Here is a 24,593-nt window from a genome sequence, read left to right on the forward strand (position 1 = left end):
CTCATTTACATTACATTTACATTTTAGTCCACACACAAAGACGCATACAAAGCTCTCCCTCGCCTTCCATTTGGCAAAGCCTACCATAACTCTATTCTCCTGATTCCTGCTTACAAGCAAAAACTCAAACAGGAAGTACCTCAAACAGGAAATATCAATACTGAAGTGGTCCGATGAAGTGGATGCTAAGCTACAGGACTGTTTTGCTAGCACAGACTGGAATATGTTCTGGGATTCATCCGATGGCATTGAGGAGTTTACCACATCAGTCATCAGCTTTATTAATAAGTGCATCAACGACATCATCCCCACAGTGACTGTACGTACATATCCCAACCAGAAGCCATGGATTACAGGCAACATCCGCTCTGAGCTAAAGGCTAGAGCTGCCGCTTTCAAGGAGCTGGAATCTAATCCGGACGCTTATAAGAAATCCCCCTACAGCCTCCGACGAACCATCAAACAGGCAAAACATCAATACAGGACTGAGATCGAATCCTACTACAACGGCTCTGACACTCGTCAGATGTTACAAGGCTTGCAAACTATCACGGATTTCAAAGGGAAACCCAGCCGCGAGCTGCCCAATTACAGTGGGGGAAAAAAGTATTTAGTCAGCCACCAATTGTGCAAGTTCTCCCACTTAAAAAGATGAGAGAGGCCTGTAAAAAAAAAAATCCAGAAAATCACATTGTAGGATTTTTTATGAATTGATTTGCAAATTATGGTGGAAAATAAGTATTTGGTCAATAACAAAAGTTTCTCAATACTTTGTTATATACCCTTTGTTGGCAATGACAGTGGTCAAACGTTTTCTGTAAGTCTTCACAAGGTTTTCACACACTGTTGCTGGTATTTTGGCCCATTCCTCCATGCAGATCTCCTCTAGAGCAGTGATGTTTTGGGGCTGTCGCTGGGCAACACGGACTTTCAACTCCCTCCACAGATTTTCTATGGGGTTGAGATCTGGAGACTGGCTAGGCCACTCCAGGACCTTGAAATGCTTCTTACGAAGCCACTCCTTCGTTGCCCGGGCGGTGTGTTTAGGATCATTGTCATGCTGAAAGACCCAGCCACGTTTCATCTTCAATGCCCTTGCTGTTGGAAGGAGGTTTTCACTCAAAATCTCACGGTACATGGCCCCATTCATTCTTTCCTTTACACGGATCAGTCGTCCTGGTCCCTTTGCAGAAAAACAGCCCCAAGGCATGATGCTTCCACCCCCATGCTTCACAGTAGGTATGGTGTTCTTTGGATGCAACTCAGCATTCTTTGTCCTCCAAACACGACGATTTGAGTTTTTACCAAAAAGTTATATTTTGGTTTCATCTGACCATATGACATTCTCCCAATCCTCTTCTGGATCATCCAAATGCACTAGCAAACTTCAGACGGGCCTGGACATGTACTGGCTTAAGCATGGGGACACATCTGTCACTGCAGGATTTGAGTCCCTGGCGGCGTAGTGTGTTACTGATGGTAGGCTTTGTTACTTTGGTCCCAGCTCTCTGCAGGTCATTCACTAGGTCCCCCTGTGTGGTTCTGGGATTTTTGCTCACCGTTCTTGTGATCATTTTGACCCCACGGGGTGAGATCTTGTGTGGAGCCCCAGATCGAGGGAGATTATCAGTGGTCTTGTATGTCTTCCATTTCCTAATAATTGCTCCCACAGTTGATTTCTTCAAACCAAGCTGCTTACCTATTGCAGATTCAGTCTTCCCAGCCTGGTGCAGGTCTACAATTTTGTTTCTGGTGTCCTTTGACAGCTCGTTGGTCTTGGCCATAGTGAAGTTTGGAGTGTGACTGTTTGAGGTTGTGGACAGGTGTCTTTTATACTGATAGTTCAAACAGGTGCCATGAATACAGGTAACGAGTGGAGGACAGAGGAGCCTCTTAAAGAAGAAGTTACAGGTCTGTGAGAGCCAGAAATCTTGCTTGTTTGTTATTAGGTGACCAAATACTTATTTTCCACCATAATTTGCAAATAAATTCATAAAAAATCCTACAATGTGATTTTCTGGATTTTTTTCCCTCAATTTGTCTGTCACAGTTGACGTGTACCTATGATGAAAATTACAGGCCTCTCTCATCTTTTTAAGTGGGAGAACTTGCACAATTGGTGGCTGACTAAATACTTTTTCCCCCACTGTATGTGAGCCTACCAGATGAGCTAAAGGCCTTCTATGCTCGCTTCGAGGCTAGCAACACTGAACCATGCATGAGAGCACCAGCTGTTCCGGACGACTGTGTGATCACACTCTCCATAGCCGATGTGAGTAAGACCTTTAACCTCTACAGGATCGGTGTCCCATATATGGGACCGTTGAGCTAACATGCGCTAATGTGATTAGCATGACTGTTGTAAGTAACAGCAAACTTTTCAGGACATAGACATGTCTTATATGGGCAGAAAGCTTACATTCTTGTTAATCGAACTGCACTGTTAAATTTACAGTAGCTATTACAGTGAAAAAATACCATGCTATTGTTTGAGAAGAGTGCACAACAACAAAAAACATATCATGGCAACTGGTTTGATACATTCACCTCTGAAGGTAAATGATGTACTTACATTCAGTAATCTTGCTCTGATTTGCCATCCTAAGGGTCCCAGAGATAAAATGCAGCATAGTTTTGTTTGATAAAATCAATTTGTAGGAACTGGGTTCTACAGTTTGAACCCATACTGTCTCTGGCTCCACACCCACCCTGCCCGGCCATCTAGATGTGTGAAAGTTAGTGTATAAGCTAATGATCCATCATGTATGACATTCCTGGGAGTGTGTAAACTTACATTTTGTATTACCATATCATTTTTGTATGTTCTCTATAGTTATGTACTTGAAAATGTATCAATTGACCAATTCGGCACATTTGGGCACACTTGATCAATCTGAAACTTTGCACACACACTGCTGCCATCTATTGGCCAAAATTTAATTTGCGCCTAAACTGCAATATTATATTGTGGCCTTTCTCTTGCATTTCAAAGATGATAGAACAAAATAGAAAATTGAAAACGCATGTTTTTTGGTTTGTATTATCTTTTACCAGATCTAATGTGTTATATTCTCCTACATTAATTTCACATTTACACAAACTTCAAAGTGTTTCCTTTCAAATGGTATCAAGAATATGCATATCCTTGCTTCAGGTCCTGAGCTACAGGCAGTTAGATTTGGGTATGTCATTTTAGGCAAAAATTGAAAAAAAGGGTCCGATCCTTAGGAGTTTAAAAGGGTTAACATTCACAAGGCAGCAGGGCCAGATGGATTACCAGGATGCGTACTCAGAGCATGCACTGACCAGCTGGCAAGTGTCTTCACTGACATTTTCAACCTCTCCCTGACCCAGTCTGTAATACCTACATGTTTCAAGCAGACCACCATAGGCCCTGTGCCCAAGAATGCCAAGGTAACCTGTCTAAATGACTATCGCCCCATAGCACTCACATCTGTAGCCATGAAATACTTTAAAAGGCTGGTCATGGCTCACATCAACACCATCATCCCAGACACCTTCGACTCACTCTGATATGCATACTGCCCAAGCAACTGCTTGGCATCTATCTTCCCATTGTTGTTCAAATATTTCTTTTTTTTGTGTAGCCTATGATAATCTTTTGTCTTCAGCATCCTAAATAATACCAAGGATGCACAGTTGTATTTTTTTTTTTTTACTGGCGGTAAAAAGGATAGGTAGGATGTGGGATGCAAATCCCCAGTGTACCCTCATTCTAACTAAATGTAGTTTACCAATTCCCACACTAATCCATTGCGCCATTATGTATGAAGCGTTATATGTGCCATATTGTCAATTTTAACATGTAATATTGGAGTATCTGTCCATAGGACCACTTTAAGCCGTACACTCCACAGAGCTGGGCTTTACGGAAGAGTGGTCAGAAAAAAAGCCATTGCTTAAAGAAAAAAATAAGCAACACGTTCGGTGTTCGCCAAAAGCATTGTGCGAGACTCCCCAAACATATGGAAGAAGGTACTCTGGTCAGATGAGACTAAAATTGAGCTTTTTGGCCATCAAGGAAAACGCTATGTCTGGCGCAAACCCAACATCTCTCATCACCCCGAGAACACCATCCCCACAGTGAAGCATGGTGGTGGCAGCATCATGCTGTGAGGATGTTTTTCATCGGCAGGGACAGGGATACTGGTCAGAATTGAAGGAATGATGGATGGTGCTAAATACAGGGACATTCTTGAGGGAAACCTGTTTCAGTCTTCCAGAGATTTGAGACTGGGACGGAGGTTCACCTTCCAGCAGGACAACGAGCCTAAGCATACTGCTAAAGCAACACTTGAGTGGTTTAAGGGGAAACATTTAAATGTCTTGGAATGGTCTAGTCAAAGCCCAGACCTCAATCCAATTGAGAATCTGTGGTATGACTTAAAGATTGCTGTACACCAGCGGAACCCATCCAACTTGAAGGAGCTGGAGCAGTTTTGCCTTGAAGAATGGGCAAAAATCCCAGTGGCTAGATGTGCCAAGCTTACAGAGACATACCCCAAGAGACTTGCAGCTGTAATTGCTGCAAAAGGTGGCTCTACAAAGTATTGACTTTGGGGGGGTGAATAGTTATGCACGCTCAAGTTCTGTTTTTTTGTCTCATTTCTTGTTTGTTTCACAATATAGTTTATTTTGCATCTTCAAAGTGGTAGGCATGTTGTGTAAATCAAATATACAAATTCCAGGTTATAAGGCAAAAAAAAATAGGAAAAATGCCAAGGGGGTGAATACTTTCGCAAGCCACTGTACATCTGCCTGTAGTTATTGAACTCAACCTGCAGGAGGTTTGTTTGTTGTGATTGAGTGGGGGGAAAGAGCTGCGGGCAAGGTTCTGACATATGGGTGTGTCTTGGTGGTGGCAAGGACACACCCAAGAAACAACCACATCTAACCACACCCCCAAGCCATCTCATGTTTGGCTTTTGTAATGGCCGCCAGCATTTCTTGAGGGACAAAAAACGTGGCCAAATCAGCAGGTGGAGTTCCCCTTTAAAGAAAATATGAATTTTCATTGTTGTCAGCAGAAAAGATCCACAGATGCATTTGGAATAATGAGAGTAACATATTTTAGTGTTGAATATTCCTGGGTAGAGTGTTGCATTTAGAAATTGTATATAAACATAAAAAGTATGTTAAATATTGTGTTTGTACTGTGTAGGCTACATGATGTTCACAAATTCTGATTTCATGCCTATTAATGCAGTTTAACAAGTTGATGCAGATTTTTAGTTGAGACATGTGTATGTGTGGTTTTCATATGGTGTATTTAACACTTGTTTATGTTTAATAAACACAAAATGGGACTTTTCATTCTAAGACTTTAATTGAGACTCTTTAGTATACATAATCTGATTTCACCCTATTCTGCATACATCCAACAGCGCTTTATAACCAATATACACTTACTAAATATACAGTACCAGTCAAAAGTTTGGACATACCTTTTCATTCCAGGGTTTTTCTTTATTTTTACTATTTTCTACATTGTAGAATAATAGTGAAGACATCAAAACTATGAAATAATGCATATGGAATCATGTAGTAACCATAAAAAAGTGTTAAACAAATCCAAATATATTTTATATTTGAGATTCTTCAAAGAAGCCACCCTTTGCCTTGATGACAGCTTTGCACACTCTTGGCATTCTCTTAACCAGCTTCATGAGGTAGACACCTGGAATGCATTTCAATTAAGGTGTGCCTTCTTAAAAGTCAATTTGTGGAATTTCTTTCCTTCTTAATGTGTTTGAGCCAATCAGTTGTGTTGTGACAAGGTAGGGGTGCTATACAGAAGATAGCCCTATTTGGTAAAAGACCAAGTCTATATTATGGCAAGAACAGCTCAAATAAGCAAAGAGAAATGACAGTCCATCATTACTTTAAGACATGAAGGTCAGTCAATTCGAAAAATGTCAAGAACTTTGAAAGTTTCTTCAAGTGCAGTCGCAAAAACCATCAAGCGCTATGATGAAACTGGCTCTCATGAGGACCGCCACAGGAATGGAAGACCCAGAGTTACCACTGTTGCAGAGGATAAGTTCATTAGAGTTACCAGCCTCAGAAATTGCAGCCCAAATAAATGCTTCACAGAGTTCAAGTAACAGACATCTCAACATCAACTGTTCAATTCGGCCTTCATGGCCGAATTGCTGCAAAGAAACCACTACTAAAGGACACCAATAATAAGAAGAGACTCGCTTGGGCCAAGAAACAGGAGCAATGGACATTAGACCGGTGGAAATCTGTCCTTTGGTCTGATGAGTCCAAATTTGAGATTTTTGGTTCCAACTGCTGTGTCTTTGTGAGACGCAGAATAGATGAACGGATGATCTCCGCATGTGTGGTTCCCGCCGTGAAGCATGGAGGAGGAGGTGTGATGGTGCTTTGCTGCTGAAACTGTCTGTGATTTATTTAGAATTCAAGGCACACTTAACCAGCATGGTTACCACAGTATTCTACAGCAATACGCCATCCCATCTGGTTCACGCTTAGTGGGACTATCATTTGTTTTTCAACAGGACAATGACCCAACACACCTCCAGGCTTTGTAAGGGCTATTTGACCAAGAAGGAGAGTGATGGAGTGCTGCATTAGAAGACCTGGCCTCCACAATCACCAGACCTCAACCCAATTGAGATGGTTTGGGATGAGTTGGACCGCAGAATGAAGGAAAAGCAGCCAACAAGTGCTCAACATATGTGGGAACTCCTTCAAGACTGTTGGAAAAGCATTCCAGGTGAAGCTATTGAGAGAATGCCAAGAGTGTGCAAAGCTGTCATCAAGGCAAAGGGTGGCTACTTTGAAGAATCTAAAATATATTTTGATTTGTTTAACACTTTTTTGGTTACTACATGATTTCATACGTGTTATTTCATAGTTTTGATGTCTTCACTATTATTCTACAATGTAGAAAATAGTAAAAATAAAGAAAAACCCTTGAATGAGTGGTAGGTGTCCAAACTTTTGACTGGTACTGTACCGACACATATCCACACACTAACAAACACCTACTGTACACATAAATAGTCAGGTTTGTATGATGACTTTTGACTTATCATAGCTGACTCATATTTACCCATAACATCATATTTATGTCCACCGTGTAGGGTTTAACAACAATGAAGTCATTCTGTAACAGTATAGGACTTAAACATAGTGGGGATGGGTGAAAACTCCATGTTTAAAGTGTGGTTATTATCTGTATGTACGTACCTGAGGGAGTGTATGTCTGTATAATCTGTATCACCTGTCTCTTCCAGGAGGAGGATGTGCTGCTGGTGAAGGAGGAGGGGTGTGAGGAGGGTCTTGGGAACTCTGAGGGGACCATGGTCATGGAGGACAACCAGACTACACCTCCTCTTGAACCCACAGAGGAACCAGCTGAGCATCACAGGACCACACACAGTCTCACTGAGGTGAGCCCACTGTGAACTCAAAATCAAATCAAATGTAATTTGTCACATGCTTTGTAAACAACAGGTGTAGACTAATAGTGAAAAGATAATAATAAATAAGACTATGCAGACAGATGGGGACCTGATCCTCGATCAGCACTTCTACTCTGAGATACTCTGTGTATACAGGCCCAGGTCTTGATTAAATGTGTCTTAAGTCTATACCTGCCTTTGAATGATCAAACCATTAAAGAGTGTAAAGTAATCAAATCAACTAACATGTTTGCATAGTAATCATAGCATTCCCTCATTGCCCAATCAGAAGATGCTCCATAGCAGGGTGCTCATATCATTCTTGATCAAACATCCTCTCAATCTCTATCTCTTACAGTCAGTAGACATGGAGGATGGGAAGCCTGATCTGTTGCTGGTCAAAGAGGAAACTATAGAAGATGGACCAGAGAGCATTGATCTGCTGAGTGGACTAAAGATTGGGGAGCAAGGTAAGGGAGAAATAGCCTACATACAGTAATAGATCTTCAATGGGAGTAGTGATGCACCTGCCTATATTTTTTTCTTAATTTTAGTACTAGCGAGTGAGGGCATTCATAGCCGACTGCACAGACGAGAACCGTAATTCAAAGAACAACACGCATATCCTTTTCATTTAGCCACACCCTTTGAGCTATGACGCAAACCAATAACATCCTTTCTCTTCAGTGTAAACGGAAGTAAACCATGACCAATAACAATTTCCACGTTAGCGTTTTTCTTGTTGTTATTTAGACGTTTATTAACACCATGGAACTCAAAATATGACTCATTTAACTGCACAGCATCACATACTTACCCCATGTAGTCTTTAATCTGCGTTGGAGACAGGACTTGGTGATAAATAGTATCTAGGTGACGCTAGCTAGCTGCTAAAGTTAGCTATGGCTAACTGTATGGTTTTCCACACTCAAATAGCCTCCATTATGGAGGTGCTAGCGAATGCAGCCGTGGCAGAGATCTGTAAACTCGTAGACGACGACTATGCAGTGTTTCGTTCGGACATTTCTCAAAGCCAGAAAGAAAACAGGGCATTGCAGAGGAAATTACAGCTACTGGAGCTGAAGGTAGCACGGGATCGCGCAGAGAGGACAACGCGAGAGCGCGTCCTCGCCAGTCGTCCCAGTAGTGTCAAGCTCGTCGACAGATGCAGAGGAATGGCAAGAGGTACATTTTGCAGAAGGTCGATGCTGCGGTGCTTGTCACCCCGTTCCCTTCTGCACATGTGTTCAGAAGTGTTACCCAGAATTGGGTTTTGGTCCGTTTTTGGAAAGTATGCAATAATTCCCCCAGTCCCCTGATTACTTAGCTAACTTGCGCAAAGACACAATATCATATTCTAACCAGATTATTGATTTACTGCATTTCCTATTATTTACTCATTGAAAACAATGTGATGCATCGAACATAATACATAGATTAATAAATAGTAGGCCTATATCAAGAACTTATGAGAAGTGTTACATTACATCCACTATATAGTGTTGAGCATTGACAGTAGCTAACCTAACCACCTCTTTTCCCCCAATCACTCTTTCAGGTGAAGGACATCACACTGGAGGCCACAGGAGCTTTGTGAAGCCAGTGGGACACAATACATGGAGAGATGACCAACCAATCACTGTTGATGAGGGGAGTGGAACCTCAACCCAACACGTTATTGTGATAGAGGTTAGTGTAATAGTGTTGATTTGAAAATATGTTAGTTGTAAATCAAATGTGGCCAGTTTATCCCCTCATCTATTCACTTGCTTACATGTACATCCTCATTTATCTGCCATAAGCAAGCACGTGCACAGATAGGGCTCTACCTGGAGCTAGCTAACTAGCAGATTTACATCAATCATCAACATCAATGATCAGCTGATAGCCCAACCTCTTTTCCCGATGCCAATCATGTCTTTAGGAGTCACTGTAACTAGCTTGCTTACAATTTGTGATGATGAGTGTGTCGTTGCAGAAATAAATAGGCCTATGCTCATTATTGATTTATTTTCACTACCGAAGCATTTGGGGGGTCTGTGCACGGCCTTGGCCATAGGGGAGCTTGTGAGACTTCCCTATGACATTTTTATCTAATTAAACTCATGTACCGGTAATAACCACCTCTCTTCTTGTGTCAGTCTGCAGATGCAGATGATGCAGGTCCTGGGATCAAGCAGGAGAGGTCTGAAGGAGAGGAGGACCCACAGCACAGCAGCGACATCCAGACTGGAGAGCCCCATGTAGTCACGGAGGACCCCACCACCACCCCAGCGCAGCCCAGGGACGTCAGTAGAACGCCGAACGCCGTCCTCAAGTCTGAGACAGAGACTTTAACGGGGCTGGGGCGACTGGGCTGTCCTCCTGCTCACCGCTCAGAGTATTTAGTTTACGGTAACCCGAGCCTGAGGACGGTTCTGTCCCATCGGGACTCAGGTGACACGTTACAGACTGGCAATGATCCATCCTGTTCATACGCTACAGAGACAGAGATGATACCTGGTAACATGCCTGTGGGCTTAGATACACAGACTAATCCAATGAGAGGTGACTGGAACCAGTACAGTAGTAGTGTATACTCTGAAGGGTTCCTAGATAAGAAAGGGAAGGGTCTGGTCGTAGATGAGGTTACTGTGAAAGTGGAGGGTGACGCTCCTCTGACATGGAATGCAGACGAGACTCACTTAGGAGAAGGACAGTCGCAGGGCAACACTAGTGACTTCTTAGACTACAGGGAAAGCTTAGAGCCAAATCCAAATATCGCAACCCACTCCCCTTTACACACGCTCAGGGATCGCGACCCAGTGTCCACGTCGATGGCACCTTCCGATTCACACGGCCGCATCCTTTTCGATCAGGTATTGAACTCAAACGACAGGGCTAGAGTCCAGGCTCTGGAAGGGGGAGCAACATCAGGCGGTAGTAAAGAGAAACGGTTTTTCTGCATGTTTTGTAACAAAGGCTTCAACTGCCCCCAGAAGGTGGAGATCCACCAGAGGGTCCACGTAGGGGTGAAACCCTTCAGCTGTACTCAGTGTCACATGCGCTTCTCCCAGGCTTGGAACCTGAAGATCCACCAGAGGGTCCACACAGGGGAGAAACCCTACAGCTGTAGCCAGTGTCACATGCGCTTTGCCCAGACTTGCAACCTGAAGAGGCACCAGAGGGTCCACACAGGGGAGAAACCCTACAGCTGCCCCCAGTGTGAGAAGAGGTTCTCCCACCAGCACCAGCTGAAGATGCACCTGAAGGTCCACATGGGAGAGAGGGCCCAGTATTACCCCCAGACTAGCGGTCACGAGTCATGACCGCAGTTTACTTCCATGTGACTCTCACGGTAACTAGGCTGCTTCAAAACTGCGCTCTGTAAATTAATGGCGCTGATTGCCGTTAGAAGCCTACCAAACTTGCTAACGGCCGTCAATTTGCTAATAGCCTGATGCTCACCGCTCTAGTGTCCCTCTAATCACTTTGACATCAATGGAAATGCAGTCGAAAAATAACATGATTGAATTTGAATAATCAGCAGAGGTCACAATAGCAGCAAAAAAATTATAAAGTCTTGCATTCTGAAAACGCAGGTGTATTGACCATGACATTCAATTTCAAGTTCCACATTTTTATATTTAAATAGAGTCGCTGCTGTTATCCGAAACGTCTCATCCATCCTCCAAACCACACTCTCTCTCTGAGAGGAGAGTAAAATGCATTGTGATTGCAACATTTCAAATTGCAATTGTGGGAAAATGACAGTTTTGAAAGCAAATATTATAATTATAATTAGTCATTTAGCAGACGCTCTTATCCAGAGCGACTTACAGGAGCAATTAGGGTTAAGTGCCTTGCTCAAGGGCACATCGACAGATTTTTCACCTAGTCGGCTCGGGGATTAGAACCAGCGACCTTTCGGTTACTGGCACAACGCTCTTAACCACTAAGCTACCTGCCGCCCAAATAGGCCTACTGTTGTGACTGTTGGAGAGAGGAGGGTCTCAACTTTCTGTAGGTATTACATTTATTTCTCAACTCTCAATATGGACCACTGGAGCACCGTTTTTTAACCAAAGTATCTGGTAGGCTATGGCTTTGAGATATAGCTTATATGGAGTAGTGCGCAGGATGTGCACATCTGCCATTTGCAGTGATTGCATAGGCCTATATACATCATTGGGTATGCTGCAATGTTTTTAGGACATTAGATTAACTGTTAACTAACTACATTAACTGTTAGATTAATCAATTACACAGCTAACTAGCAGCATATTATATTTAGCAATCTAGCTAATGCAAAATAGGGGGAATTCCAACCCCAGTTAAGCCCGTGTGAATGGAATGTAATTCCCTTAAGTATGAGAATAGCATCTAGATCTATTTGACCTAATAATCGCTGGAGGCAAATGTGAAACCAGTCATATGGCGGTACTGAATCATATCTACATATCAACGTTCCCAGAGTAAAGTTGATGAAATGTGCCATTATGCAGAATTTAAATTGTACAGCCTTTTAACTTTCAGAGATGGGCACTCTCTAATGTCTTAATATGATAGGCTACTCCAACCTTCTGTTTCCTATTTCTATCATGTTAAATATTAGCCACTATCAGTATTGACCCTCAGTAGGCCTAATAACTACACATATTCAACTGCCAATTTACTGTTAGTTCCCTTCAATTGGTATAGCCTACATAATCATTCCATTTAATTACATAGTTTCGTTTACCTTCGTTTGCTTCCTCTGTAAACACCATCACGGCCGTGTGTTTGTTGCTGAGGATCATTAGTAACAGTTGATCATGTTTTTAAAAATGACATGTAGGCTAATTAAATCATTATGGAATGGAGCGCAGACCAAGCCGTAACAGTTTGAACCCGACGCATGGCGCAATACTTGGCCGTGTCATCATACAGTTCCCATGATGGGTGCAGGCAATAGACGATGGTATAGCCTACTATTGTACACTATTCTCCCTATTATAATTCTATGTACACTAATCTTCCAACATTACCATGGGTTGAAGAACTGAATGTGGCAATTTTTCGAATGAATCAAAGCACTGTTTTCTTTCTTTCGTGCGGTAAGGCTCTCCAATCAATTTTTTTCCACGAGTGCCAAGGGTTCATGAAAACTTAGCCTACCTAAAAAATAGCTGTGTCATTATCCAACATGTTAATTGTAGGCCTATGTCCTCCTAGTTCGGGGGATGAAATTTGGAGACCCAAGCTATAGGCTTCTGTAACGCCGAACCTACCAATTTACCTGATTTATGCGCTATAGAATGTTTTAATTATATGCCCAGGCTTTTCTCCATTTACTTTTTTATTTTTACAGTTTGTATCATGTTAAATATTATCCATTATCGGGAACCACTGGCAGTAATACCCACATTCATTTATAACTGTCACTTCAGTGTTAGTTTCCTTCAATTTGTAGGCTACATTTCACACCATTCCATTTACCTTTCTTTCCTCTGTCACCTCCATGTAGTTGTTCCAGAGAGTGGCTATCAATAGTGGATCATATTAAGCTAACGTGGTGCAATAATGTGGGACATGTAGCCTATTTGAATCATTATGGAACTGAGACCACACTTAGCAGTTTAATCCTGGAGCACGGTTCATGATTACTGGACTGTTGTCATTAGGCTACAGTTCCATGATTAGTGAGGAATAACGTATTTATAGGAATACTGTTGAAACCCTATTGTACAATTTTCTCACCTTCCAATATCTCATCGATTGAACTTGAATATGGCAACTTTCAGGATGAATCAAACCACAATTTTTTATTCATCAATATTTTGTGTGTAAAGGCTCTCCAAACCTGTTTTTTGTGATTCATAAATACTTTCCTTACCCTAAATAATCTACAAGATCTGAGTATTTTTTAAATCTACCAATTGGTGCTGAAACGGAGGCGAATATACATATTTAGATGGCTTTCTTTCATTGACCCCTGATATTCTGAACTCGTTCTCTCGATATATTCTAGTGAGTCTGTTGACAAAGTTCTAACTAAAAAGTACACCGTATTTAAAGAGATGGCTTAAGATAAATGTACTGAAAACCCTATTGAATGGAAACTCCACGAGAAAAGCTGTTGGCCAGCAAGTGGGAGGGTTTTCAGCGGTTGAATGAAATGTATTCAGAGCGTGCAAAGTAACCGCACCTGCAGAGCGCGTTACGCGACTGAATAAGGTAACTCTGAATACCAAATACTGACACCGACAGCATCATTGCGTTTTGGCACATCAGAAATACATTAATTTCCAATGGAATGCTGCGTTTGCCTTGCAGTTTGCATTGCAGAGGCAGTTGCAGTGCGTTCTGGGTGGTGCACCCCAATGTATGCATCAAATTGTATGCTAGACTTCACAGAAATAGTAGGAAAATGTGAATGTTGAACTTTTGACGCATACATATCCACTAAACATGTTGGATTACATATTGAAAAATGTTTGACTGCAGAATGTATTACGCAGCATTGATGTAATGAGCTATCGGTCTGATTGAGGCTTCAGAAGTGCATAGGAAAGCCGTACATTTCCTATGTCTGAATCGGTCCCTTTGAGTTTCAGATGGTGAATTATCCCAACTCCATATTTTATCAATAAGATGTCCCTACTGTTGGTGAGTGCATCTGTCATTTCAACTGAACATTGTGATCACATTAATGAAGAATGAAATCAAATAAATCATATTCATAATGAATGAATGATGCGTGTCGGGAGCTGGTCATTTTTCCAACACACCTATTATAGCGTTCGTATTTCATTAACACTGTCAAGTACAATCATATTAAGGCTATACTATCATTCAGATTGATACACTGAACATAAATATAAACGCAACATGTAAAGTGTTGGTCCCATGTTTTATGAGCAGAAATAAAAGATCCCAGAAATGTTCCATAAGCACAAAAAGCTTATTAAAAAATTTCTCTCATTCTGTGCACAAATTTGTTTACATCCCTGTTAGTGAGCTTTTATCCTTTGCAAGATAATCCATCCACCTGACAGGTGTGGCGTATCAAGAAGCTGATTAAACAGCAAGATCATTACACAGATGCACCTTGTGCTGGGGACAATAAAAGGCCACTCTAAAATGTGCAGTTTTGTCACACAACACAATGCCACAGATGTCTCAAGTTTTGAGGGAGCCTGAAATTAGCATGGTGACTGCACAGGAATGTCCACCAGAGCTGTTGCCACAGAACATACCAATGTTCATTTCTCTACCATAAGCCACCTCTAAACTAATTTTAAAGAATTTGGCAATACGTCCAAATCCCAGGACCTCCACATCCGGCTTCTTCAGCTGTGGGATCTTCTAAGACCAGCCACCTGGACAGCTGATGAAACTGTGGGTTTGCACAACCAAAGACTTTCTGCACAAACTGTCAGAAACCGTCTCAGGGAAGCTCATGTGCGTGCTCGTAGTCCTCACCAGGGTCTTGACCTGACTGCAGTTCGACGTCGTAACTGACTTCAGTGGGCAAATGCTCACCTTCGATGACCATTGGCACGCTGGAGAAATGTGCTCTTCATGGATGAATCGCGGTTTCAACTGTACTAGGCAGATGGCAGAGTATGGCGTCATGAACAGAGCGCCCCGATGGTGGAGGTAGGGTTGTGGTATGGGCAGACATAAGCTACAGACAACGAACACAATTGCATTTTATCGATGGCAATCTGAATGCACAGAATAAGAGACTAATGAACAGTGTACACGGTCTAGGCAAGAAACAGAGCGCATGCCTTTTTTGCGACTTTCAAATCATCAGACAATAGTCGCATCATGCAGCCCATATCTTTTGATTTGTAAGACATTCTAAGGTTTGTACCACAACTAAAGTATCCAAATAACTCTAAATGAGTGTATAGGACCTGTTTCAAATAATCACTTTTTACATTCAACACAGAATAAATAGCCGCTCCATGTGCGTACTCGCTTGGCAATCATTAGATAAAAATATCCTTTATTTTATTCAGCTATGTTCACTTATTCTTCTTACTATAAAGTTATATAATATATATGAAATATATATAATATATTTAATATAATAAAATAATGGCACGGGAATTATAAGCATATCTTGTCTGCTGTAAATGAACTAGCCTACAGCCTAGGCTGTCGTTGGCATGGCATAGCCAGATCAGTAACATACAGTAGGCCGACTCAGAATTGCCATGCCAACGACAGCCTAGGCTGTAGGCTAGTTCATTTACAAAAATGTTGCAGTTTTAAAGGATGTTTTATGCATTTCTACACATTTTGCCATGGGGGTGGAGAGAAGTTGAACCTTGGAAATTGAACCTTCGTGTATTCTACTGTACTAACTCTCAACATTAAGTTGAGACCCGCCTGAGTTCCCCACTCATTGTTTTTTTTTTTTTTGGGGGGGGGGGGGGGGGGGGGGGGGATTTATCCGCGGGCTTACAAAAGGGGTTCTGCAAATTGCCCATCCCAGGCCTACTAAATATACCTACACATACAAACACAAATGGTAAATACTCCATGTTTAAAATGTATTTTATCTGTGTGTGTATGTGTATGTACCTGAGGGAGTGTACGTCTGTGCAATCTGTATCACTCTTCCAGGAGGAGGAGGTGCGGCTGGTGAAGGAGGGGTGTGAGGAGAGTCTGGGGAACCCTGAGGGGACCATGATCATGGAGGACAACCAGACTACACCTCCTCCTAAACCCACAGAGGAACAAGCTGAGCAGCACAGGACCACACACAGTCTCACTGAGGTGTGCCCACTGTGAACTCAAAACCAAATCAAATGTCATTTGTCACATGCTTACTTACGGGTCCTTTTTCAACAATGTAGAGTTCAAGATAAAACATATAATAAAAAACTGAAATAGTGACACGAGGTATAATTACACAGTGAATAACAATGAGTAAAAATAATATAGCTATATACAGGGAGTACCAGTACCGAGCCGATGTGCCTATGTACATTTAGGTAGGGTTAAAGTGACTAGGCAACAGGATAAATAATAAACAGTAGCAGGTAGCCATTTGAATAGCTATTTAGCAGTCTTGTGGCTTACATTTTAGTCATCTAGCAGACGCTCTTATCCAGAGCGACTTACAGTTAGTGAATGCATACATGTTTATTTTTATGTTTTTTTTTTCATACTGGCCCCCCGTGGGAAACGAACCCACATCCCTGCCGGCCAAACCCTCCCCTACCTTGGATGACGCTGGACCAATTGTGCGCCGCCCATGGGTCTCAAGGTCGCGGCCAGCTGCGACAGAGCCTGGACTCGAACCAGGATCTCTAGTGGCACAGCTAGAACTGCGATGCAGTGCCTTAGACCACTGCGCCACTCGGGAGTAGAAGCTGTTCAGGGTCCTGTTTAGGGCTGAGCGATATATTGACTTAATTCCATTAATTCGAAGTTACGTTTTTGCGCGATATTCCAAATGCCTGTATCGCAAGAATCAAGATTTTGTTATTTTTCGTTTTTATGAGCGTTTATGTACGCTTGTTCTCACCGACAAGCGGTTTCAACTAGCAATTTGCATTTGAGGGTTGGTACACCAGAATCGGTCATATGTACACCAAAACACATTGAGACATTATCTTACTGTAATAGAGGAGAAGTTAACTTTTCAAACGATACCCTTTTTATGTCTCAACTACTCTAACTGCTCGCAAAGCAGACACTACTAAAACGAGAGTATCAATGAACATTGATTCTGGAAAATGAATGCGGAGTTCGTCGCCAGTCTCAACGTTAACAGTGAAGAGGCGACTCCTGGATGCTGACCTAGGCAGAGTTGCAAAAAAAAAGCCATATCTCAGACTGGCCAATAAAAAGAAAAGATTAAGATGGGCAAAAGAACACAGACACTGGACTTTTTCTTTGCAACTCTGCCTAGGTCAGCATCCCGGAGTTGCCTCTTCACTGTTGAGGTTGAGACTGGTGTTTTGCAGGTACAATTTAATGAAGCTGCCAGTTGAGGACCTGTGAGGCGTCTGTTTCTCAAACTAGACACTCTAATGTATTTGTCCTCTTGCACAGTTGTGCAACGGGGCCTCCCACTCCTCTTTCTATTCTGGTTAGAGCCAGTTTGCGCTGTTCTGTGAAGGGAGTAGTACACAGCGTTGTACGAGATCTTCAGTTTCTTGGCAATTTCTCACATGAAATAGCCTTCATTTGTCAAAACAAGAATAGACTGACGAGTTTCAGAAGAAAGTTATTTGTTTCTGGCCATTTTGATCCTGTAATCGAACCCACAATTGCTGATGCTCCAGATACTCAACTAGTCTCAAGAAGGCCCGTTTTATTGCTTCTTTAATCAGCACAACAGTTTTCAGCTGTGCTAACATAATTGCAAAAGGGTTTTCTAATGATCAATTAGCCTTTTAAAATGATAAACTTGGATTAGAAACACAACGTGCCATTGGAACACATGACTGATGGTTGCTGATAATGGGCCTCTGTACGCCTATCAGTCCTTCTCAAATAGTTGGGCGCGCCCCCCTGGGGGGCTCGGAGCGATGCCAGGGGGGGCGCGTGTGACTCCGGGGAACATGCTTTTTTTTGCCGCAGGGAGTAGGGTTTTTTTGCACCGAACAAGAGCACACAGCACAGAGCAGGAGATATGAAGTGCAGATAACAAACCCTTAAGAGACACCATGGAAAAATATTTAACAGGGATGAAAAGAAAGGCGGAGAGAGACGGAGATCATGAGACAAACGTAAGTCTCCCGAAAGCTAAGACAAGGAAAAATGACGAAGCGTATGTAGCGCTTGGCTTCACTGTGACTACGGTGGGAGACGGGGAAAGACCGGTATGTTTACTGTGTCTAAAAATGTTGGCAGCGGACAGCATGAAGCCAAATAAATTAAGGCGTCACTTAAAGACATTACACCCCAATCACACTGATAAGCCACTTGAGTTTTTTCTGCGAAAACGTGCCGAATATTGCCAACAATCGTCCCGCTTTGTGAATGCTACTTCAGTAAACCAGCGAGCACTGTTAGCATCATATAAGGTGGCGTACCAAATTGCTCAGTGCAAAAAAAAACACTCCATAGCAGAGGAGCTGATACTGCCTGCAGCATTAGACATGGTCTCTGTCATGCTGGATGACGCAAGTGCTGCAAAAATAAAAACTATCCCTCTGTCCAATGACACTGTCGCCAGACGTATAAATGACATTGCTAACGATCTTAAAGAACAGCTGGTAGATAAACTCAAAGACAAACGTTTTGCCTTACAGTTCGATGAAGCAACTGACAGCAACAAAGACTGTTTGTTTATCGCTTATGTACGTTTTGACATGACAAACTCCCTGTGTGAGGATCTACTTTTTTGTAAATATGTCAGAGACATAGCCACAGCTGAAGAGCTATTCAAAATGCTGGACTGCTTCCTGACTGAGAATGGGCTAAAGTGGGAGAACTGCATTGGTGTTTGCAGTGATGGTGCACACACTATGGCAGGGATGAGAAAAGGACTTCGGGCACTCATCAAGAAGGCCTCACCTAATGCTGAGAGGACACACTGTGTTATACACAGAGAAGCACTGGCATCAAGGCACCTTTCCTCTGAATTAAGTGAGGTTATGACTGACATTGTAGGTGTAGTCAATTTTATAAAGACCAGACCACTAAAAACAAGAGTCTTCTCTGCTATCTGTGAGGAGATGGTAGCTGAACATCAAGCTGTGCCGTTTCACAGTGAAGCAAGGTGGCTGTCACGAGGAAAAGTCTTGTCCCGAGTTTTTGAGCTCAGTGAGCAGATAAGAATGTTTTCGGAGCAGGAGCACAAGTATGACCTCGCAGAAAATTTTAGTGCTGAGAACTTCCTGGCAAAACTGGCCTACCTGAGTGACATATTTGGAAAGCTAAATTAACTACATCTACAGCTTCAAGGGAAAGATAAACACCTCCCTCAGGTCACAGACAAGATCAGCTCTTTCACTCGAAAGCTTGCAATGTGGGGCAGGCGACTTGATGAAGGAAATACTGATTCATTCGAGAACCTGCATGAATTTGTTGACACTACTGACTATGATGCCACCTCAGTGATTCCATATATTAAGGAGCATATTTCATCACTGATGGGATTCTTTAAAAAGTACTTCCCTGAAAACAGTTCCCAATATAACTGGGTGAGAGATCCTTTCAATGCACCAGCTCCAACTGGTTTCAGCTCTGCAGAGGAGGACCAGTTCATTGATATGACGTCTGACTCCACATTGAGACTGAGGTTCACATCACAGACACTGAGTGAATTCTGGCTGAGTGTAGAGAGGCAGTATCCACTCTTAGGGCAGTGTTAATAAAGTTATTCTTTTTGTAAGTTGATCTATATTTCTTTCTATTTGTTTTTTTGTTTTCTTTAATGTTAATAAGGATACAATGTTATGCAGAGGTGTACTTATAACAATTTTATAGACAAATGATACTATTTACAGTTGCGGCGGAGAGTTGGGGGGCGTGAAATGTTTATTTCTTCCTAGGGGGGGGCGTAACAGAAAATAATTGAGAAGCACTGGCCTATGTAGAAATTGCATTAAAAATCAGCCGTTTCCAGCTACAATAGCCATTTACAACATTAACAATGTCTACACTGTATTTCTGATCAATTTCATGTTATTTTAATGGACAAAAAAATTGCCTTTCTTTCAAAAACAAGGAAATGTCTAAGTGACCCCAAACTTTTGAATGGTAGTGTATATCATGTATCGGTTTGGAAAAAATAGAGCAATGATTTTTAGGCCATATCGTCCATCCCTAGTACTGTTGGTTGCAGACTTGGTGCACTGGTACCGCTTGCCGTGCGATAACAGAGAGAACTGTCTATGGCTTGTGGGCTGGAGTCTTTGAAAAGTTTCTGGGCCTTTCTGTGACACCGCCTGGTATAGAGGTCCTGGATGGCAGCGAGCTCGGCCCCAGTGATGTATTGGGCCGTACTCATCACGCTCTGTAGCGCTTTGTGGTTGGCTCCCTTGCAGTTCCTGTACCAAGCGGTGATGCAGCCAGTCAAAATGCTCTCAATGGCGCAGCTGTAGACCTTTTTGAGGATCTGAGGGCCTCCTGAAAATATTGTAAACCTCATGAGGGGGAAGAGGAGCTGTCGTGCCCTCTTCACAACTGTGTGGGTGTGTGTGGACCATGTTAATTCCTTAGTTTCTTAGATCAGCACTCCTAATCTGAGACTCTTCATGGATATGGGCCCAGGTCTTGATTAATTTTGTCTTAAGTGTGGGACCATGCCTTTGAATTATCAAACCATTAAAAAGAGTGTCTAGTAATCAAATCAACTAACACGTTTGCATAGTATCAAATCAACTAACATGTTTGCATAGTACACATAGCAATCCCTAATTTCACAAACAGATGGTGCTCCATAGCAGGGTGTTCATACCAGATGTCTTGATCCAACATCTTCTCACTCTGTATCTCTTACAGTCAGTAGACATGGAGGATGGGAAGCCTGATCTGCTGCTGGTCAAAGAGGAGACAGTAAAAGACGGACCAGAGACCATTTATCTGCTGAGTGGACTAAAGATGGGGGAGCAAGGTAAGGGAGAAATGCATATAGCCCATATAGTCTTACAATGCTCGTTCCCCCTCATAGCACCAGTTACAATCCAAGTGCCAATACCGTTTAGCAAACTCCAGGCGGTGCTATGGTGAGATGACTTGAAAATAGAGCATATGCAGAAAACGACCTCATACCTACTGTAAAATATGGTAGTGGATCTTTGATGTTATGGGGCTAATTTGCTTCCACTGGTCCTGGGGCCCTTGTTAAGGTCCACGGCATCATGAACTAACATAAATGACAGAGTGAAAAGAAGGAAGCCTGTACAGAATAAAAAATATTCAAAAACATGTATCCTGTTTGCATTAAGGCACTAAAGTAATATTGCAAAATATGGCAAAGAAAGTAACTTTTTGTCCCGAATACAAAGCATTATGTTTGGGGCAAATACAACACAACACATCACTGAGTACCACTCTTCATATTTTCAAGCATGGTGGTGGCAGTATCATGTTATGGGTATGCTTGTCATCAGCAAGGACTAGGGAGTTTTTGTAGGATAAAGAGAAACAGAATAGAGCTAAGCACAGGCAAAATCCTAGAGGAAAACTTGGTTAAGTCTGCTTTCCAACAGACACTGGGAGACAAATTCACCTTTCAGCAGGACAATTACCTAAAACACAAGGCCAACTATACACTGGAGTTGCTTACCAAGACGACATGAAATGTTCCTGAGTGGCCAAGTTACAGTTTTGACTTAAATCAGCTTGAAAATCTATGGCAAGACTTGACAATGGCTATCTAGCAATGATCAACAACCTACTTGACAGAGCTTGAAGAATTTAAAAAAGAATAATGGGCAAATATTGTACAATCGAGGTGTGCAAAGTTCTTAGAGACCACAGGGGGCCAGTATGAAAAATGTATGCACTCACTAATTGTAAGTCGCTCTGGATAAGAGCATCTGCTAAATGACTAAAATGTAAAATGTATAAATACTTACCCAGAAAGATTCACAGCTGTAATCACTGCCAAAGGTGATTCTACCATGTATTGAATCAGGGGGTTGAATACCTATCTAATCAATATATATTATTGTTTATTTACCATTAATAAAGAAAAGTTAGAATTTTTATTCCACTTTGACAGAGTATTTTGTGTAGATCGTTAAATTAAATCAATTTTAATCCCACTTAGTAACACAATAAAATGTGTAAAAAGTCAAGGAGTGTGAATACTTTCTGAAGGCACTGTAGCTCAACATTTGAATTATTAATTGTATAGTCTTTTTTGCTCATCTTCATCAAGGGTGCTAATAATTTTGGAGGTGACTGTCATTATACAGAACATAATGTGGTCCTCTGTAGCTCAGCTGGTAGAGCACGGCGCTTGTAATGCCAAGGTAGTGGGTTCGATCCCCGGGACCACCCATACACAAAAATGTATGCACGTATGACTGTAAGTCGCTTTGGATAAAAGCGTCTGCTAAATGGCATATTATTATAATATAGGGCACTCAAACTCAACTCTGGACCTCGAAGCCAATTCCACTGTGCTTTTTCGTTGTTACCCTCTAATTGGGGACTAATTTAGACCTGGAACACCAAGTGTGTGCAATTAATTATCAGGTAGAACAGAAAACCAGCAGGCTCCGGACCTCGTAGGGTAGGAGTTAAAGAGCGACCTCCTTTAAAAAGCAATGAATCTCTTTGAAAATGGCCTATGTGGCATCGATACGAGTCAGAAACTGCCGCTTTCAAGGAGCGGGACTCTAACCCGGACGCTTATAAGAAATCCCGCTATGCCCTCCGACGAGCCATCATACAGGCAAAGAGTCAATACAGGACTAAGATTGAATCGTACTACACCGGCTCTGACGCTCGTCGGATGTGGCAGGGCTTGAAAACTATTACAGACTACAAAGGGAAGCACAGCCACGAGCTGCCCAGTGACACAAGCCTACCAGACGAGCTAAACCACTTCTATGCTCGCTTCGAGGCAAGCAACACTGAAGCATGCATGAGAGCACCAGCTGTTCCGGATGACTATGTGATCACGCTCTCCTTAGCCGATGTGAGTAAGACTTTTAAGCAGGTCGACATTCAAAAGGCCGCAGGGCCAGACGGATTACCAGGACGTGTACTCCAAGCATGTGCTGACCAACTGGCAAGTGTCTTCACTGACATTTTCAACATGTCCCTGACTGAGTCTGTAATACCAACATGTTTCAAGCAGACCACCATAGTCCCCGTGCCCAAGGACACTAAGATAACCTGCCTAAATGACTACCGACCCGTAGCACTGACGTCTGTAGCCATGAACTGCTTTGAAAGGCTGGTCATGGCTCACATCAACACCATTATCCCAGAAACCCTAGACCCACTCCAATTTGCATACCGCCCCAACAGATCCACAGATGATGCAATCTCTATTGCACTCCACACTGCCCTTTCCCACCTGGACAAGAGGAACACCTACGTGAGAATGCTATTCATTGACTACAGCTCAGCGTTCAACAAATTTTTACATTTTTAGTCATTTAGCAGACGCTCTTATCCAGAGCGACTTACAGTTAGTGAGTGCATACATTTTCATACTGGCCCCCCGTGGGAAACGAACCCATAACCCTGGTGTTGCAAGCGCCATGCTCTACCAACTGAGCTACAGGGGACTTAGAGCCCTCAAAGCTCATCACTAAGCTAAGGATCCTGGGACTAAACACCTCCCTCTGCAACTGGATCCTAGACTTCCTGACGGGCCGCCCCCAGGTGGTAAGGGTAGGTAACAACACATCTGCCACGCTGATCCTCAACACGGGGGCCCCTCAAGGGTGCGTGCTCAGTTCCCTCCTGTACTCCCTGTTCACCCATGACTGCATGGCCAGGCACGACTCCAACACCATCATTAAGTTTGCCGACGACACAACAGTGGTAGGCCTGATCACCGACAACGATGAGACAGCCTATAGGGAGGTCAGAGACCTGGCCATGTGGTGCCAGGATAACAACCTCTCCCTCAACGTGACCAAGACAAAGGAGATGATTGTGGACTACAGGGAAAAAAAGAGGACTGAGCACGCCCCCATTCTCATCGACAGGGCTGTAGTGGAACAGGTTGAGAGCTTCAAGTTCGTTGGTGTCCACATCACCAACGAACTATCATGGTCCAAACACACCAACACAGTCGTGAAGAGGGCACGACAAAGCCTATTCCCCCTCAGGAGACTGAAAAGATTTGGCATGGGTCCTCAGATCCTCAAAAAGTTATACAGCTGCACCATCGAGAGCATCCTGACTCGTTGCATCACCGCCTGGTATGGCAACTGCTCGGCCTCCGACCGCAAGGCACTACAGAGGGTAGTGCGTACGGCCCAGTACATCACTGGGGCCAAGCTTCCTGCCATCCAGGACCTCTATACCAGGCGGTGTCAGAGGAAGGCCCTCAAAATTGTCAAAGACTCCAGCCACCCTAGTCATAGACTGTTCTCTCTGCTACCGCACGGCAAGCGGTACCGGAGCGCCAAGTCTAGGTCCAAAAGGCTTCTCAACAGCTTCTACCCCCAAGCCATAAGACTCCTGAACAGCTAATCATGGCTACCCGGACTATTTGCACTGCCCCCCCACCCCCAC

At 42.8% G+C, this 24,593-nt stretch overlaps 2 protein-coding genes across 2 annotated transcripts in view; both read left to right on the forward strand.

The window, feature by feature from the left end:
- LOC311110283 (uncharacterized protein) overlaps nt 1–24,593 on the forward strand; it is a 107,889-nt gene that overhangs the window by 19,457 nt on the left and 63,839 nt on the right. The window lies entirely within an intron of this gene.
- Nucleotides 8,137–11,210, forward strand: LOC311110287 (uncharacterized protein). The gene is made up of 3 exons (XM_084188828.1): nt 8,137–8,636; nt 9,010–9,140; nt 9,593–11,210. The coding sequence occupies exons 1-3, from the start codon at nt 8,354–8,356 to the stop codon at nt 10,757–10,759; spliced, it is 1,581 nt and encodes a 526-aa protein (XP_084044954.1). The 5' UTR covers nt 8,137–8,353; the 3' UTR covers nt 10,760–11,210.

This window comes from Coregonus lavaretus (genome assembly GCF_964263955.1).
Source record: "Coregonus lavaretus genome assembly, contig: SUPER_35_unloc_3, whole genome shotgun sequence".
Taxonomy (NCBI): Eukaryota; Metazoa; Chordata; class Actinopteri; order Salmoniformes; family Salmonidae; genus Coregonus; species Coregonus lavaretus.

What these genes read in the sequence shown, in the direction of transcription:
- LOC311110287 (XM_084188828.1), top strand. Translation starts at nt 8,354, where the DNA reads ATGGCTAACTGTATGGTTTTCCACACTCAAATAGCCTCCATTATGGAG. An exon ending in ATGCAGAGGAATGGCAAGAG is followed by an intron (nt 8,637 to 9,009) that starts GTACATTTTGCA and finishes TCACTCTTTCAG; the next exon opens with GTGAAGGACATCACACTGGA. An exon ending in AACACGTTATTGTGATAGAG is followed by an intron (nt 9,141 to 9,592) that starts GTTAGTGTAATA and finishes TTCTTGTGTCAG; the next exon opens with TCTGCAGATGCAGATGATGC.